General features: G+C 41.1%; 1 protein-coding gene across 6 annotated transcripts; it reads right to left on the bottom strand.

The window, feature by feature from the left end:
• Positions 1-1947: 1947 nt before the first annotated feature.
• On the bottom strand, positions 1948-18639 carry tcp11l1 (t-complex 11, testis-specific-like 1). Of its 6 annotated transcripts, none has more exons than XM_014148071.3 (11): positions 14898-15012; positions 14594-14700; positions 13417-13564; positions 12973-13105; positions 12681-12801; positions 11698-11918; positions 11374-11510; positions 11069-11232; positions 10158-10339; positions 9836-10008; positions 1948-9614 (listed from the first exon to the last, which is right to left on the bottom strand). In XM_014148071.3, the coding sequence occupies exons 3-11, from the start codon at positions 13535-13537 to the stop codon at positions 9400-9402; spliced, it is 1467 nt and encodes a 488-aa protein (XP_014003546.1). In that variant the 5' UTR covers positions 13538-13564; positions 14594-14700; positions 14898-15012; the 3' UTR covers positions 1948-9399. The 6 variants fall into 6 exon arrangements, with proteins under 6 accessions (XP_014003546.1, XP_014003547.1, XP_014003548.1 ...); XM_014148072.3 differs by having other exon boundaries at positions 14594-14696; positions 14898-15003; XM_014148073.3 differs by having other exon boundaries at positions 14594-14652; positions 14898-14982.
• Between the last annotated feature and the right edge of the window lie 338 nt (positions 18640-18977).

The following is an 18977-nucleotide window of genomic DNA, read 5'->3' as shown; positions in this document are numbered from 1 at the left end:
GTGGGGGTGCTTTGCTTTTGACACTCGTGACTTATTTTGAATTCAAAGCACACTTAACCAGCATGACTACCACAGCATTATGCAGCAATACACCATCCCATCTGGTTTGCGCTTAGTAGGACTATCATTGGTTTTCAACAGGACAATGACCACAAAACACCTCCAGGCTGTGTAAGGGCTATTTGACCAAGGAGAGTGATGGCGTGCTGCATCGGATGACCTGGCCTCCACAATCACCCGACCTCAACCCAAGTTAAATGGTTTGGGATGAGTTCGACCGCAGAGTGAAGAAAAAGCAAGCCAACAAGCGCTCATGAAGCTGGTTGAGAGAATACCAAGAGTGTGCAAAGCTGTCAAGGCAAAGGGTGACTACCTTCAAGAATCTCAAATTTAATATTTCTGATTTGGTTGCTACATGATTCCATATGTGCTATTTCATAGTTTTGATGTCTTCACTATTATTCTACAATATAGTAAATAAAGAAAATCCCTTGAATGAGTAGGTTTGTCTAAACTTTTGACTGTGCTTACTACCGTTTGGGATCACTTAGAAATGACCTTGTTTTTTAAAGAAAAGCACTTTTTTCCCATTAAATTAATCAGAAATAGAGTGTAGACATTGTTCATGTTGTAAATGACTATTGTAGCTAGAAACGGCTGATTTTGAATGGAATATCTACATAGGCGTACAGAGGCCCATTTTCAGCAACCATGAGTCCTGTGTTCCAATGGCATGTTGTGTTAGCTAATCCAAGTTTATCATTTTAAAAGGCTAATTGATCATTAGAAAACCCTTATGCAATTATGTTAGCACAGCTGAAAACTGTTTTTCTGATTAAAGAAGCAATAAAACAGGCCTTCTTTAGACTAGTTGAGTATCTGGAGCATCAGCATTTGTGGGTTCGATTACAGGCTCAAAATGGCCAGAAACAAAGAACTTTCTTCTGAAACTCGTCAGTTTATTCTTGTTCTGAGAAATGAAGGCTACGCAATGCGAGAAATTGGCAAATACACCAACTCTGTCAGGAGTAATGGGCCAAAATTCACCCAACTTATTGTGGGAAGCTTGTGGAAGGCAACCCAAAACGTTTGACCCGTTAAACAATTTAAAGTCAATGCTACCAAATACTAATTACATTTACATTTACATTTTAGTCATTTAGCAGACGCTCTTATCCAGAGCGACTTACAGTAGTGAATGCATATATTTCATACAATTTCATACATTTTTTTGCTGAGTGTATGTAAACTTCTGACCCACTGGGAATGTGATGAAAGAAAAAAAAGCTGAAATAAATCATTCTCTCTACTATTATTCTGACATTTCACATCCTTAAAATAAAGTGGTGATCCTAACTGACCAAAGACAGGGCACTTTTACTAGGATTAAATGTCAGGAATTTTGAAAAACGGAGTATAAATGTATTTAGCTAAGGTGTATGTAAACTTCCGACTTCAACTGTATATATACAGAAATGTTTGTTTCCTCTAAACAAAAAAATAGATTGCTCTCACCTTCAAAGTTGTGTGAATGTACTGACATTTATGCTGTATCCGTCCACTAATACAGGTAAGCCAGCCCGCTCATTAGGCAGGATTATGCAGCAGATTGAAGAGGGTGACATTTTCTGAGCTAAACTAACCAAGATGCACCTTCAACAACACATAAAAACCTCATAATTCTGCCCAAAAACAATGACAATCTCAACCAGTGGCATATGGGCTAATTGATAGATGCGTGCGCAAACACACACATTCATGTTTTTAAATGTATGTAAATTGTATTCATTTGTCTGTAATGTCTTTTTCGTTATGTGTCGGACCCCAGTAAGACTAGCTGTCGCCACTGGCGTCGGCTAATGAAGATCCTAATCATATCAAAGTCACAAAAAGGCAGCAAACTAAATTCAGCAAAGGCTTGACAACCAACACAAACCTGAAAACAAATAAATATTCTCATGATTTATTGAGTGCTTAATGTTCAGTGCTGAACATTGCTAATCATTGCTAATAGGTAATTACAGCATTACACAAAATAAGTAACATTGATGTGATAACACTTTATGTAACAATACATTGAAGCATAGCCAAGGGAAGATGTTTGGGGGTGGGGGTGCTGCAAATTTGGGAGAAAAACATTTATCCTCGTGCTACAGACTGCTGTATCCGTCCACTAATACAGGCAAGGCCTGTCCGCTCATTAGGCAGGATTATGTGGCCGCCTATGGCGGCAGATTGAAGAGGGTGGCATTTTCTGAGCTAAACTGACCAAGACGCACCTTCAACAACACATAAAAACCTCACATATTTCTGCCCAAAAACAATGTCAATTTCTCTCAACCAGTGGCATATGGGCTTTTTAAGTGAGTGCTGATGCAGCCGTATAATAAACAGTGGCCACTTTGTCAAAGGCAGGGGCGCAAGAAATGTTGCTTGTCCATTTCCAGCGTGCGTCTCCATGGTGCTGTTGGAGAAATGCATCGCTGCCACTTTCCAACAAACCCGTAAAAAAAAAAAAATAATCTGACATAAATCATAGCAGATATCAAATATGGAGTATGTGGCCTTTTCTGTGGCCTACAGGCTGGAGATAAAATGTATGACAATGTAATGAGACAGGCTATTTGATCTGATAAATCTGCATGATGTGTCTAACACAAATGGTGCCCAATAAAAAAAAATGTCTTTAAATTGCTGACAAGTTAACAAAAAACAGATCCTAAAAACAGGACAGGTCAAAGTAAAATGGACAATATGGAATGGATAATCAGGCTACTCACAACTGCTGTCCAGGAGCTTTACACCGTGGGATAAATTGTCATGATAAGTGGTTTCAAGTTTGCATCCTTCAATTTTTGACGAGCTGATCATTACATTTTAGTCATTTAGCAGACTCCTTTATCCAGAGCAACTTATCGGAGCAATTGGGGTTACGTGCTTCACTAAAGGGCAAATCAACAGATTTTTCACCTAGTCGGCTTTGAGATTCCAACCAGCAACCTTTCGGTTACTAGCCAAACACTTAACCACTAGGCTACCTGCCGCGAAAAAGAAAATGCTTACAGTGCACTCGGAAAGTATTCAGACCCTTTGACTTCTTTTTCCACATTTTGTTATGTTACAGCCTTATTCTAAAATTGATTAATTGTTAGTTTTTTTCATCAATCTATACACAATACCCCATAATAACAAGGCAAAAACAGATTCGTTTTTTGCAAGAATGTGATGGAGTACTGAATCAGATGACCTGGCCTCCACAATCCCCCAATCTCAACCCAATTGAGATGGTTTGGGATGAGTTGGACCGCAGAGTGAAGGAAAAGCAGCCAACAAGTGCTCAGCATATGTGGGAACTCCTTCAAGATTGCTGGAAAAGCATTCCAGGTGAAGCTGGTTAAGAGAATGCCAAGAGTGTGCAAAGCTGTCCTCAATGCAAAGGGTGGCTACTTTGAAGAATCTAAATTATAAAATATGTTTTGATTTGTTTAACACTTTTTGAGTTACTACATGATTCCATATGTGTTAGTTCATAGTTTTGATGTCTTCACTATTATTCTACAATGTAGAAAATAGTAAAAATAAAGAAAAACACTTGAATGAGTAGGTGTGTCCAAACTTTTCATTGCTACTGTATATTTTTATTCATCAATTTTTTTCCCCCCAGATTTTTCAGGGGGTGCTACTGCACCCTCGGCACCCCTACTTCCCGCGGCTATGCATTGAAGGAGAGTTAATGTTGCATGGAATGAGTCAAAAGATCGATGGACATGCAGTAGATGTTGAGAAAACAATAAGTTAAACAGTAACATCAAGCTCTTACAGTATATACACATTTGTATGCATGACTGGTTTTATCTGCATTTATAGCTGGGTTTCCATCCAATTGGGGACAGATTTTAAATGCGAATATTCAAAAATTCTTAAAAACAATATGTACATTTTCCCACCACAGACGTTTCCATCAAATTGGCTAGTGGCCAATAAAAGGCCGTGCCAGATGACGGAGTGCCGAATAAAACATTTCCATCGCATTTTCTACTCTACTGATGGTTTTGTCACAAAACATTTTGTGTAATATTGCGAACGTCCCATTCTGGTGAGTGCATGGGCGCTCTAGCCAACAGCTCGCACTCGCAGATACAGTGTGGGTATAGCCTACTACATGATAAGATTATTATGGACAAAAGAGCGAGATTATTGTTATTTGTCAAACGGCAGACAAGCATCAATTCTCATGTCAACAGAATAAGACCCTCGATAGGTATTGGAAATGAGCATCAAGCTCATCACCGTGCACTTTCACCACCCAGTGAAGTTCATAACTTTTCATCTGTCTCCAATCCAAAATTTAATCTAGAATTGGCTTCCTATTTCGCAGAAAAGCATCCTTCACTCATGCTGCCAAACATACCCTCGTAAAACTGACTATCCTACTGATCCTTGACTTTGGCGATGTCATTTACAAAATAGCCTCCAACACTCTACTCAGCAAATTGGATGCAGTCTATCACAGTGCCATCCGTTTTGTCACCAAAGCCCCATATACTACCCACCACTGCGACCTGTATGCTCTTATTGGCTGACCCTCGCTTAATTTTCATCGCCAAACCCACTGGCTCCAGGTCATCTATAAGTCTTTGCTAGGTAAATCCCCGCCTTATCTCAGCTCACTGGTCACCATAGCAGCACCCACCCGTAGCACGCGCTCCAGCAGGTATATTTCACTGGTCACCCTTAAAGCCTATTCCTCCTTTGGCCGTCTCTCCTTCCAGTTCTCTGCTGCCAATGACTGGAACGAATTGCAAAAATCACTGAAGCTGGAGACTCATATCTCCCTCACTAACTTTAAGCATCAGCTGAATGAGCAACTCACAGATCATTGCACCTGTACATAGCCCATCTGTAAATAGCCATCCAACTACCTCATCCCCATAGTTTTTTTGGTCCTTTGCACCCCAGTATCTCTACTAGTACATTCATCTTCTGCACATCTATCAGTCCAGTGTTTAATTGCCAAATTGTAATTACTTCACCACTATGACCTATTTATTGCCTTACCTCCCTAATCTTACCTCATTTGCACACACTGTATATAGATTTTTCTATTGCGTTATTGACTATGTTTGTTTATTCCATGTGTAACTCTGTGTTGTTGTTTGTGTCGCACTGCTTTGCTTTATCTTGGCCAGGTCGCAGTTGTAAATGAGGACTTGTTCTCAACTGGCCTACCTGGTTAAATAAAGGTGAATTATTTATTTTTTTTATAAAAAAAATGTTTAAAAAATGTAGCCTTACCAAATAAATTGCATGCTTTCCCGACTCGTAGTGGGAGGATCAGAAAATATCATTACGTGACTCCAATATGATCAATATTTGCACATAAAAACATTTCCACTGCCATTTCTCGCATAATACATTTTAGACAGCAAAAGATCCCCCCTTGTCTAGCGTATTTTGTTTTGTCGAGATTTGAAAAGTTTACAGACAAATTTGCTGTTTCCATCAGGCCTGTCAATACATTTTTTTATCCAACATGTACTTTACTCACATAAAAAGGTTGGATGGAAACCTGGTTTGCCAAAAAGCAAACAGAGCTTGTAAAAACCTGGTGTTTTAGACTCTCTCTCTCTACCATACCTGCTGCCTCGACCTCTGAATGCCAGTGGTGGAAAAAGTATTCAAACGTCATACTTCAGTAAAAGTAAAGATACTTTAATAGAAAATGACTCAAGTAAAAGTGAAAGTCACGCATTAAAATAATACTTGAGTAAAAGTCTAAAAGTATTTGGTTTTAAATACACTTAAGTATCAAAAGTAATAATTTCAAATTCCTTATAGTAAGCAAAGCAGACAGATAGCCTTGGGCACACTCCAACACTGACATAATTTACAAATGAAGCATGTATTTAGTGAGTCCGCCAGATCAGACGCAGTAGGGGTGAGCAGGGATCTCCTCTTGATAAGTGCGTAAATTGGATCATTTTCCTGTCAAAATGTAATGAGTACTTTTGGGTGTCAGGGAAAATATATGGAACAAAAAGTAAATTATTTTCTTTAGGAATGTAGTGAAGTAAAAGTTGTCAAAAATATAAATAGTACAGTAGAGATACCCCAAAAAACATAAGTACTTAACACCACTGCTGAATGCTTGGCTATGAAAAGCCAACTGACATTTACTCCTGAGGTACTGAACTGTTGCAACCTCTCTACAACCACTGTGATTATTATTTTACCCAGCTGATCATCTACGAACATTTGAACATACTGAAGACCAATCTGGCCTAATGGCCATGTACTCTTATACAATGAGGGAAAAAAGTTTTTGATCCCCTGCTGATTTTGTACGTTTGCCCACTGACAAAGAAATTATCCGTCTATAATTTTAATGGTAGGTTTATTTGAACAGTGAGAGACAGAAAAACAACAAAAAAATCCAGAAAAACGCATGTCAAAAATGTTATAAAAGTTGATTTGCATTTAATCTCAGCTCGTTACCTGTATAAAAGACACCTGTCCACAGAAGCAATCAATCAATCAGATTCCAAACTCTCCACCATGGCCAAGACCAAAGAGCTCTCCAAGGATGTCAGGGACAAGATTGTAGACCAACACAAGGCTGGAATGGGCTACAAGACCATCGCCAAGCAGCTTGGTGAGAAGGTGACAACAGTTGGTGCGATTATTCGCAAATGGAAGAAACACAAAAGAACTGTCAATCTCCCTCGGCCTGGGGCTCCATGCAAGATCTCACCTCGTGGAGTTGCAATGATCATGAGAACGGTGAGGAATCAGCCCAGAACTACACGGGAGGATCTTGTCAATGATCTCAAGGCAGCTGGGACCATAGTCACCAAGAAACAATTGGTAACACACTACGCCGTGAAGGACTGAAATCCTGCAGCGCCCGCAAGGTCCCCCTGCTCAAGAAAGCACATATACATGCCCGTCTGAAGTTTGCCAATGAATATCTGAATGATTCAGAGGACAACTGGGTGAAAGTGCTGTGGTCAGATGAGACCAAAATGGAGCTCTTTGGCATCAACTCAACTCGCTGTGTTTGGAGGAGGAGGAATGCTGCCTATGACCCCAAGAACACCATCCCCACCGTCAAACATGGAGGTGGAAACAATATGCTTTGGGGGCGTTTTTCTGCTAAGGGGACAGGACAACTTCACCGCATCAAAGGGACGATGGACGGAGCCATGTACCATCAAATCTTGGGTGAGAACCTCCTTCCCTCAGCCAGGACATTGAAAATGGGTCGTGATTGGGTATTCCAGCATGACAATGACCCAAAACACACGGCCAACAAAGGAGTGGCTCAAGAATAAGCACATTAAGGTCCTGGAGTGGCCTAGCCAGTCTCCCGACCTTAATCCCATAGAAAATCTGTGGAGGGAGCTGAAGGTTCGAGTTGCCAAACGTCAGCCTCGAAACCTTAATGACTTGGAGAAGATCTGCAAAGAGGAGTGGGACAAAATCCCTCCTGAGATGTGTGCAAACCTGGTGGCCAACTACAAGAAATGTCTGACCTCTGTGATTGCCAACAAGGGTTTTGCCACCAAGTACTAAGTCATGTTTTGCAGAGGGGTCAAATACTTATTTCCCTCATTAAAATGCAAATCAATTTATAACATTTTTGACATGCGTTTTTCTGGATTTTTTGTTGTTGTTATTCTGTCTCTCACTGTTCAAATAAACCTACCATTAAAATTATAGACGGATAATTTCTTTGTCAGTGGGCAAACGTACAAAATCAGCAGGGGATCAAATACTTTTTTCCCCTCACTGTAATCTCCACCTGGCACAGCCAGAAGAGGACTGGTCACCCGTTTGAGCCTGGTTCCTCTTGGTTTCTTCCTAGGTTCCTGCTTTTCTAGGGAGTTTTTCCTAGCCAGCGTGCTTCTACATTTGCATTGCTTGCTGTTTGGTGTTTTAGGCTGGGTTTCTGTATAGCACTTTGTGACATCTGCTGATGTAAAAAGGGCTTCATAAATACATTTCATTGATTGTATGGTTCAGTATTACATTTTGTCCTTTCATTAAAATTGTTAACATGTTTAAACAATTACCAAATCATGAATCTACAGCTGGTCACATGAAGGTGCAAGGCACTAATCATGATCACTGTCAATAACCAGGTTCCCATCCAACCTTTTCATGCAAGTAAAGTACATGTCAGATAAAAAAAAATGTTATGACAGGCCTAAAGATGCTAGACAAGGTGGAATTTGTGTTGGTAAAATGAATTATGCGAGAAATATCAATGGAAACACTTTTATGCGCAAATATTGATATAATAACCATCACATCGAAGTAAACTTGGTGTCAAACGATGACATGTTGTGGTCCTCCCACTAAGACTCGTAGGGAAAGCATGCAGTTTATTAGGCTAAAGATAAAATAAGTTGTGAATAAGTGATGAACTTCACAGGGTGGTGAAAGTGCAAGATGATGAGCTTGATGCTCCTTTCCAATAAATATCGAGGGTCTTATTCTGGTGACATGATCATCGATGCTGGGCTGCTGTTTGACATATCAAATAATCTCGCTCTTTTGTCCTAATAATCTCATAATGTAAACTATAGGTGCGCTCTAGCTAACAGCGATGCCAATACCAGAGTGGGCACACTCACTATATAATCCAACATTTTGTGTAGAGTTGAAAATGCGCTGGAAACCCATTTAACTTGTTTATTTATTTTTATTCGGTACATGGGAATTTAACCGCAAAAGCTATTTTTAGTTGACCTACATCATCACGCGCAGCCTTTTATCTGTCAATTTGATGGGAACACATCTCTGCTGGGAAAATGTGCATATTGTTTTATGCAGATTTTTGAATATTCGCATGAAACTTTTGTCGCCAATTGGATGGAAACCTAGGTAGCGATGTGTGCTTTACAGTATACATAGCAGTTTACAGTGGAAATAAATATCCAACAAGGAGTGTCTCTACACAAAAATACCTCTTATGTTCTCCCCTTTACCACCGAGGACCACTTTGGAAACGTGTATTAAGGAATACTTTTTAGTGTCTTCTGGGAGTAATTCTACATCTTGTTGTATATGTTTTTAAGCAATTCAATTCATGAGTAGCCAGTACCAAATCATTTCCAGGTGCTATCACAGAGCTCCTTATTTAATGCAAGTAAAAGAAAACATGCAGTTTTGTATTAAGCCTTTTTTACCCGTGTTTGTTGTACCAATCCAGAAACAGATGCACCATCATCAAATAAGTAACATGTGAATGCAACAGCGCTTGTGTATAAGTATTTTGATATCAATTAATACTGGCATTGTACAATACTGTCATTATTACATTATCTTTAGCCATACAATGGAAAGCATGGATAACCTACAGTAATCCCATTTTATTTGACAGTTCAGTGTTAAAGCCTAGGTGTCATGACTTTCTCCTTCTTGCACAATCTCCTGAAGGATCTTTTGGTAGAAAGGGGAATAAACCAACTTGTTGAAGTGGACCAGACGGCCAAACTTCATGGCAATCTCTTCCAGCTCTTTGCTGATTGGAGCTAGGCCCCCTGGCAGGGTTGGAGCACTCCTGTGACTGGACTCCAGGAAGGCAAGCAGGTAAGTCTGGATGCGGGAGCCTGAGTAAGGAAAGAATGTTCATGCTCAGAGGGTTAAAGTGACACAGTAAAGCAACAAACTAGGTATGCTATCATCACAAGCAGATTGTGTCATTTGCATGACCACACATGTAAACGATGATCAAAGAATAGACAGAAGATACAGACCCAAACTATATTTTGCACAGAACTTCATTGAGGGGGTGGCATTGGCAAAATACATTCAACTATGGTTAGATTACCTATAAGCCTGCGGATGGCGTTGTCTGGGAGAGTAACAGCCGAGATCTGGCCTTTCAGAATGCTCTGCCGGTTGGTGGAGAACGGGGAGAAGCCATGTTCTGATAGACATCCACTTAGCTCCACACACATCCTCTCTCCAATGGTAGCCAAGGCTTCATCTGCACTGAAAGACCTTCAGACCAAAAGTTAAGAGTTGGGCGAGTTCATAAAATGAATGAGGGCTCTGGGTATTATGCATGACAAACAAGAGTAGTCACTATTCCTAATGTCATTCAAGTGTGTGTATGATCATTCAAACTGTGTGTTTAAATGTGTACTTACGGCATGTGCATCTCTGTGAGCAGAACCCCGATGGTCCTCTTCAGTCTGTCCATAAGGCCTGGCAGGCCTGAGATGGCCTCTCCTGTGGTGTTGTACACTATGAGTAGCACAGACGCCACCAGAACCAGCTGCTCCAAGACCTGCTGCATTTCCTGGAAACGCACTTGGTCCATGAGAAGAGTCTGGGACAAACGAAAAAGACAGAGAGGGCATATAAAAAAGTGATGATTTGATTTAGAATTTTAAGACCCCTTTATGTATAAAAAAATATATATAGATTTGATCAAACATTGAATTTGGCCTTTACTACTATAGCCCATAGAAACGCATTGAACAAAAACATTCATAAATGGCAAAAAAAGACAGTCAAAACATAAATAATAAGGAATAAGGTTTTGAAGTGTCTGTCCTTTATCTAGGAGATAAAAGAAAGCTCAGGAAATATTGTTGGGTTTTTTGACATACAGTACTTAACCCCTTATTATTGGTGGCCCAAAACAACCGCCATACTTCCATTAATTTGTATGGGTTACCTTCAGACGAGTCCCATAGGGTCATATTAGTTTGTAGCCCAAACGGTTCGGACGTTACAGACAGAAGTTGGCACATAAGCGTCACAATTCGGATGCTACAGATGTTTTCGTGAGATGATCTGGATTGTTACATGGTCTGAATACCGCTGTAGCTCAGCCACCTTCCACCGGAGATGTGGAAGGCCAACATAGGCGAATGCGGTGGATTGAGACGCAGTAAAAAAAACTGATATCTCTAGCTTAAACTGATGGATTTTAAATGGGGATTTTTTTTTTAATGTTACTTACGACACACAGGTGCATCAATAGACTTAAGGATTACTAACCACTGTTAGGCTATTGTTGGGCCTGTGTAAGGTGTATGACAGACAAGCCTACCTCAGGGAAAGGATCAGAGGCGTGGTTCCATTTAAGCAGACGCAGGTAAGCATGGTTGTGCACAGCGAGAGGAGTGGGTAAACTACCCGCCCCACCCGCTTGATCTTCATGAAGTACAGATTTAGCAGAGTCTTGAAGCCACTTCTCAGTAAAGTCTAAGGCGTCTGAAAAAAAGTCTGCATGTTACTCTCCACAAACATTTACATCATCTACAGTAAGAGCCAGCACAACATAGCTTAAGTGATGATTGAAGCATTAGTGATTAGCAATGATCAGTTGTGAGACGCTAATGATGTCCTCCTTACTGGGTTGTTTTTCAACAAACTCCTGGAATTTCTTCCGTTCGTACTCAACGGATTGTTGCAGGAGGTGGGGTCGGATACTGCTGACTGCAAAATTGGCCATATCAAGTTTCATTTTATCCATCACTGGAAATATCGCCCTATGAGAGAGAGTATGACAATTTTAAAGTAGTGACAGGGATGAAGACATTCCAAGCACAAATCTTAGCAAAATAAGGCCTTATGTTAGAATGACAAAAAGGAGGGAGACATAAATTGTGTCACATTAACATATCATTCAAAAGATAACCCCATTCCAGCACTAAAAAGAATTGACTGCCGATTTACTTTAACAGAGGCACAAGATCTGTGATTTCCCGAAGCTTCCTGATTTCCTCATCCCGGCTCGGAGCGCAGAGTGAACCCATCATACCAATGACAAACTCAACCACCTTACTGATGTCCAGAGCTCCGTTCTCTGCCTGCTGCTGGATCAGAGAGAGGTCTAGCACCTCCTCAATTCGCCCCCTCAACCGACCATGACCCGGAAGCAGAAAGGACAGCAGAGTCTACAGTGGTAGAGAGAGTGACCGTTTAATAAAAATTGCTCTTCTGAATGATAAAACATAGATGCGGTAAAGAGGTCAATGGAACTCGACCAAAACAAGTTTCAAGTTGTAATGTCACATGCACAAGTACAGTGAAATGCCTTTCTTGCAAACTCAAAACCCAACAATCAATAACAATGCATCACTACAAGAAAAAAAAACACGAGAAATAAGAATAGGAAATATGGAAATGTGGGGGAAAGATGCCGTGGGCGAAAGATCCCGAATCTCCTCATTGCCCTCGAGCAAAATTAGCCTACATTTAGGCTATTGTTTATACTGTATGTGTATTTCACACGAGGTAAAAATCGGAGTATAATGCTTGTATGGACTTCAACCCCAATACATGTTCATGTCATCGTCACCGTCACCAATCAACCGCATTACAGTTAAAAAACGACTTTGAATACCACCCTATGATTTCTCCATGCTAGCTATGCTACCAGCTCATAAGAACTGGAGTTAGCATTTAGCAGTCATGTTTTTCTAAACCTGAAAAGGGACTACTAAATGTTATGCAGCGAAAATATATCCAAATCGGACTTTAGCAACCACCCTTTGGGCCTGATACGATACATCAATCGTGAAGGATTTGACTAATATCTACTTCGTTAGATCAGAATTGTTGAATGTATGCCAATCAGGCGTCATTCTTCTATCCCCCACGGTCTGCGGTCCATAGACCTCTTTACTGCATCTATGGCCTAGCAACAGCTGTCTTACCTGTTTGATCTCAGCAAGAAGTTTGATAGCGTGATTATATGATGGCGGGTTCTCACTCAGTTGTGCCTCTAGAACGTCCCAGAATGCTTTATGCATAATTTCCTTCACTCTTTTTTCCAAACTGGGAGCATATCAAGAGAAATAATTTAAATGGCAATACAAAATGCAAAAATAGCATATTTACAAAATTGTGGATTCTAGCATCAGTACATCAGGTCTCATAATTGTGCATGGCACAGCAATCAGAATACATAGTGACAGCCACTTCTATAAGACTATCCATTGAGCTCACCTTCCTTCTGCTGGCTCTGAGGGCTTCACCTGAAAGTCAGTATTCACTACGATCTCATGGGCCAGGGCCATGTTGGTCACACCTTTCGCCGTCTCCATGAGCTCCTCCACTGACACAAATCTTGGTGGGCTGGCTGTGAAACAGGGGTGCAATGGCAACAGGTTATGCAGCTCTAAAAAGGGATGTGGACCTTAAATGACATCTGTTAGTTTTGGACTTCAAGCCTTCAACTAGAAAACCTGATTTTGAACCATTAAGGCAGCTGGGTTGTGGCTAGACACATAAATTGTCAAAATCATTTTTTTTTTTGTCGTTTCAGGGAGATTTTTTTTATTTTAACTAACCCTAACCATACCTTAACCCACATTTCCTAACCTGCTACAAAAATTTAATTATGTTTGTAGCTGTATACCATCTAGTTCTCACCCTATAGGTGCTACTCACATTGTGGGGTGTTCCCTCTGTGAGGACTAGGTGTGCCTCTCTGGACTCTCTTACTATGGGACTGTTCAGAGGAGTCAGTTCTGTTCTCTCCACCCCCAGGTTTGTCAGAGTCCTTGGGCATGTTGCTCCTCTCACTTGAGTCCCGGGACTGAAAAATGTAAGTTGGGATAAATTAGGATAAGAAACATTCAAATACTTTCAGTTGTGTGATGGCTGACCACTAGCCTCTACGAATCAGAGAGTGGAAGACTCCTCTCTCGTCTCGAACATGTAGGCTCACTTTTTGTGTACAGTCCCATCACAAGTCAGACTGTAGAATAAACTTCACTTGAACATACTTCACCTGTTTTGTCCGCTGATTTTGTCCTTATGTAGGAGGTAATCTGAGCCAAAATAGCCACAGAGTAGTGTTATTAAAACTACTTTCAGTATGATGGTCTGTAAGTCGGTTTGTATTTTCAATGCTGCCGCAATTCACACGCGACTTGCACAATATGTCAACAATAGCCGAGTTTAACCAAAGCACAGACCAAAAGTTGTCCCACACAATCATCTGGCAAATTCCAACACTATCAGCTGATTGCAAGGGAAGAGCTTTGGTCGAGAACATTTGGTTACATTCGGCTATTGTTTACATACTGTGCACCACGTGAAAGGCACCAGGAGATGGAAAATACAAGCAAGCAACAGAACCTAACGGCGCCGCAAAAAGTCGGGTAAACAACAATCTCCAGTTCCTACCTCCAAAAGGACCAACAGCACGGACAACCGATTAAGTACGTTTAAATATCACTGTGTTCAACATTCTGGCTTGTAGATACAGACTACTGTGTTTTCTTTACAGCGACGTCTTTCAGACTGATAGCGTGGACTAACCATGGTAACAGGCTGATGTTTAGACAACCTGACCCCAAGACAAGGCAAGCATTAATACAGCTTAAGGCAGCGAGGACATCGCACCATCCTAATGGTGTGATTGCAAACAAAAACAATCAGAGCTCTGTGGCTTCTGGTCATAAGATCACTGGCGCATAACAAACAATGCACAGTTCTGTCAAGGCTAAACCAATAGTGTGATTTCAATGACATCACCGAGTCCTTATACCTTGACAGCAGAGACAGCCTAACTTACGTCATGAGCTAGCAAGCAAAAACACTATTATTGTGAGCAACATACCGTATACTGTGGTTAGCTAGCTTGCAGAGTAGATTTCTTTGGTCCGATTTTTGCCAGACCTGAAGTGAATGGACAGTGGAGTGATGGAGTAGTAGTCTCTCTGCTGGCTGACAACAAAACAATAACGTGTGACACAGCGATTCGTTACCTACTGCCTGACTTTCATCATCTGGCTGCTAGGCTAACTATAGCTTCGATGCAACCAATATATTTTTTTTACAGCACAATGTAAAAACTATCTAGGTTGCATCGAAGCCAGGCTAGCTAATGTTACATGTAAAAGAATTAGAATCAATTTGGTTACCTAATCAAAGTGTACTTCTGGCATGGTGAATGAAGTTACATAGCTAGCTAAATGCGTTGTTGATCTCTGGTGAAAATGAAGCAAAGTCTTCCGGCAGTGGGTTGGACCAAAGTGACGTCGAACTTCGACCACTCTCGTCGTGAGGTCCCTGCTAAATACATTCTCAGATGGAAGATGGCTACAATATTTATGACTGCAATGTCTCCCTCAACACAAAAACACGGAAACTTAAAGAAAAATAAGACTGATGCAATCAGAGTTCTCCCACTCGAGTTTAATTCAAATACCATCCATCTCCATGTATTAAAATACTTTGATTATTTAAATGCAATTCATAATGCATGTTTACAAAGTTTGTCCTAGGCCTATATAAACATGTACAAAGTGTGATCTTTTGACAAAATTGACACTGGCTACACACTGACAGCAGACATAGAAAGGATGCATTTCTTCTCTTTGGCAGAGTACTTTGGATCAGTGGAGGATGGTGGGTGCAGGGCCGATTCCAAGCACAATCGGTCACTTAGGAACCCCGGCCGCTAGGTGGCCCCCGACCAAAATAATTAAATATACACTGAGTCAAATTATGAACGCAACATGTAAAGTGTTGGTCCCATGTTTCATGAGCTGAAGTAAAAGATCCCAGAAATGTTCCATACGCTCAAAAATAAATTTCAGACTTCAGTGTTTTCAAAACAACTAGAGCTCCGACTTTCCGACCTGAATATCACTGACGTCATGATTTGACCTTTTTTGAGTTCCCAGTTGTTTTGAACGTGGCATTTCACCCCTACTCTTACGATAAGTACCATGGGATCTTTAGTGACCACAGAGAGTCAAGACAACCATTTAACGTCCCATCCGAAAGACAGCACCCTACACAGGGCAATGTCCCCAATCACTACCGTGGGGAGTTTAGATATTTTTTTAACTTCCAGCAGCATCTGGTGTCCCATCCAGGGACTGACCAGGACCAACCCTGCTTAGCTTCAGAGGCAAGCCAGCAGTGGGCCGCAGAGTGGTATGCTGCTGAAACTCAGTATGCCATGGGCTCTCCAACCCTGTTCCTGCAGCTACACATTGCTTAATTTGGGAAACCAAGTGAAATCTGTTTGGGAACATCGATGGTAACATGTTTTCGCAACAAAACATATTTCACTAAACAGTTGACAGCCCTTCTGCATGCTCGAGAAAAGAATAAAGGGGAGAGAGGATGAAATGGAAAAGCATGGTGGTGAGAAATTCTGTATAGCTAAAGGTAATGTGCCACCCAATGAATTATGAAAAAAATTAATAAATTGCCTGTCCATTTCGTTGTGTTAGGCTTTGAAACAACATCCACAATGTTGAACTTCTTTCTTCAAATTGATCATCACAGCGAAGTGAGTTTTAAAAGCAGGATACAGTTTTGATGTGTTTGATTCAAGGTCATGTGGAATTTTACTGCGGTCATGACTCATGACTGCCCATGTGACGGTAATACAGTTACCCCAACTGCCCTATGCACAACTGAAGAATTTCATCACAAACTGTCAGAAACCGTCTCAGCGAAGCTCATCTGCGTGCTCGTTGCCCTTGACCAGACTGCAGTGGGCAAATGCTCACCTTCGATGGCTACTGGCACGCTGGAAATGTGTGCTCTTCAAAGAGGAATGCCGGTTTCAACTGAATGGCGTTGTGTGGCCGAGCAGTTTGCTGATGTCAACGTTGCCCCTGAGTGGTGGTGACGTTATGGTATGGGCAGGGATAAGCTACGGACAAAGAACACAATTGTGTTTTATCTATGGCAATTTGAATGCACAGAGATACCATGAGATCCTGAGGCCCATTGTCGTTCCATTCATCCGTCGCCATCCCCTCATGTTTCAGCATGATAATGCAAGGCCCAATGTCACAAGGATCTGTACACAATTCCTAGAAGCTGAAAATGTCCCAGTTCTTCCATGGCCTGCATACTCACTAGACATGTCACCCATTGAGCATGTTTGGGATGCTCTGGATCAATGTGTAGACAACATGTTCCAGTTCCCGCCAATATCCATCAACTTTACACAGCCATTGAAGACAAGTGGGACAACATTCCACAGGTCACAATCAACAGCCTGATCAACTCTATGCAAAGGACATACAGTGCATTCGGAAAGTATTCAGACCACTTTCCACATTTTGTTACGTTACAGCCTTATTCTAAAATTGATTAAATTGTTTCCCCCCCCCCCTCTCATCAATCTACACACTATACCCCATAATATCCCAGACATTTTTGCAAATGTATTAAAAAAAAATAGAAAAAGACTGAAGAATCACATTTTCATAGGTATTCAAACCCTTTACTCGGTACTTTGTTGAAGCACCTTTGGCAGCGATTACAGGCTTGAGTCTTCCTGGGTATGATGCTACAAGCTTGCCACACCTGTATTTTGGGAGTTTCTCCCATTCTATTCTGCAAATCCTCTCAAGTTCTGTCAGGTTGGATGGGAAGCGTTGCTGCACAGCTATTGTCAGGTCTCTCCATTAAGGCCTGATTGGTGCAGTGCTTCAGGGATGGTTGTCCTTCTGGAAGGTTCTCCCATCTCCACAGAGGAACTCTGGAGCTCTGTCAGGGTGACCATTGGGTTCTTGGTCACCTCCCTGACCAAGGCCCTTCTCCCCAGATTGCTCAGTTTGGCCGGGTGGCCAGCTCTAGGAAGAGTCTTGGTGGTTCCAAACTTCTTCCATTTAAGAATGATGGAGGCTACTGTGTTCTTGGGGACCTTCAATGCTGCAAAACATTTTTGGTACCCTTCCCCAGATCTGTGCCTCAACACAATCCTGTCTCGGAGCTCTACGGACAATTCCTTTGACCTCATGGCTTGGTTTTTGCTCTGACATGCACTGTCAATTGTGGGACCTTTTATAGACAGGTGTGTGCCTTTCCAAATCAGGTTCAATCAATTGAATTTACCACAGGTGGACTCCAATCAAGTTGTAGAAACATCACAAGGATGATCAATGGAAACAGGATGCACCTGAGCTGAATTTTGAGTCTATAAGGTATTTCTGTTGTTGTTGTTTTTTTACATTTGCTAAAGTTTCTAAAAACCTGTTTTGACTTCTTCATTATGGGATATTGTGTGTAGATTGATGAGGGACCTTTTTTATGTCATCCATTTTAGAATAAGTCTGTAACGTAACAAAATGTGGCAAATGTTAAGGGGTCTGAATAATTTCAGAATGCACAATACATGATAAGATTATTATGGACAAAAGAGCAAGATATTTTTATTTGTCAAACGGTAGCCAAGCATCGATCGTCATCACGTCACCAGCATAAGACCCTCGATAATTGTTGGAAAGGAGCGTCAAGCTCATCACCTGGCACTTTCACCACCCTGTGAAGTTCACCAAAACTTATTTCATCTGTAGCCGAATAAAGTGCATGATTTCCTAACGAATCATAGTTGGAGGGTCACAGAACATGTCATTGCGTGACTCCAAATTTACGTCGATATGAGGGTTATAATATCAATATTTGCGCATAAAAGCATTTCCACCGACATTTCTCTCATAATTCATTTTAAAGACAAAAAGATCCCACCTTGACTAGTGTATTTGGAAAGTTTAGCGTCAAATCTTCTGTTTCCATCAGGCATGTCATGACATTTTTTATCTGACATAATTTAATCCTAGTCGAATACCAATCGAGCACGCATGGCACCCGACCAGAGGCCCTGACCTGCAACATTTTCTCTACGCCACAGGGCAAAGTGTGTAGAATTGCAGGAAATCAACTTTAAAACATAAATGTTTCTCTCCACCGTTAAATCTTGCATAGGCCACCCAAAAGGCTAGAGTGGGAGGAGTTCTAGTAGGACGGGTTCATTGCAAGGACTGGAATGGAATTGGGAACGGTATCAAAACATATGCAAACTGTTCAGTTTATTCCATTTCAGCCATTACAAGAAGTCCTTCCTCCTATAGCCCCCCCTTCCCACCAGCCTCCTCTGATTTGGCTCTTCATCAAATCAAATTTTATTTCTCACATACAAGTGTTTAGCCGATGTTATTGCAGGTGTAGCGAAATGGTTGTTCTTCAGTAAT

This window comes from Salmo salar, chromosome 16 (assembly GCF_965601325.2).
Source record: "Salmo salar chromosome 16, fSalSal1, whole genome shotgun sequence".
Taxonomy (NCBI): Eukaryota; Metazoa; Chordata; class Actinopteri; order Salmoniformes; family Salmonidae; genus Salmo; species Salmo salar.
Note: the sequence above shows the minus strand (reverse complement) of the source record. Positions and strands in the feature narration are given on the sequence as shown.

Bases quoted from the DNA above. Each gene is read 5' to 3' on its own strand.
- tcp11l1 (XM_014148070.3), bottom strand. From the start codon at position 18,621: ATGTTGCAGGTCAGGGCCTCTGGTCGGGTGCCATGCGTGCTCGATTGG. The intron at 13,106-13,416 runs GTGAGTAGCACC...CCTGTTTCACAG, and splicing joins CAGAGGGAACACCCCACAAT to CCAGCCCACCAAGATTTGTG. The intron at 10,340-11,068 runs GTAGGCTTGTCT...CGTTTGTCCCAG, and splicing joins CCTCTGATCCTTTCCCTGAG to ACTCTTCTCATGGACCAAGT.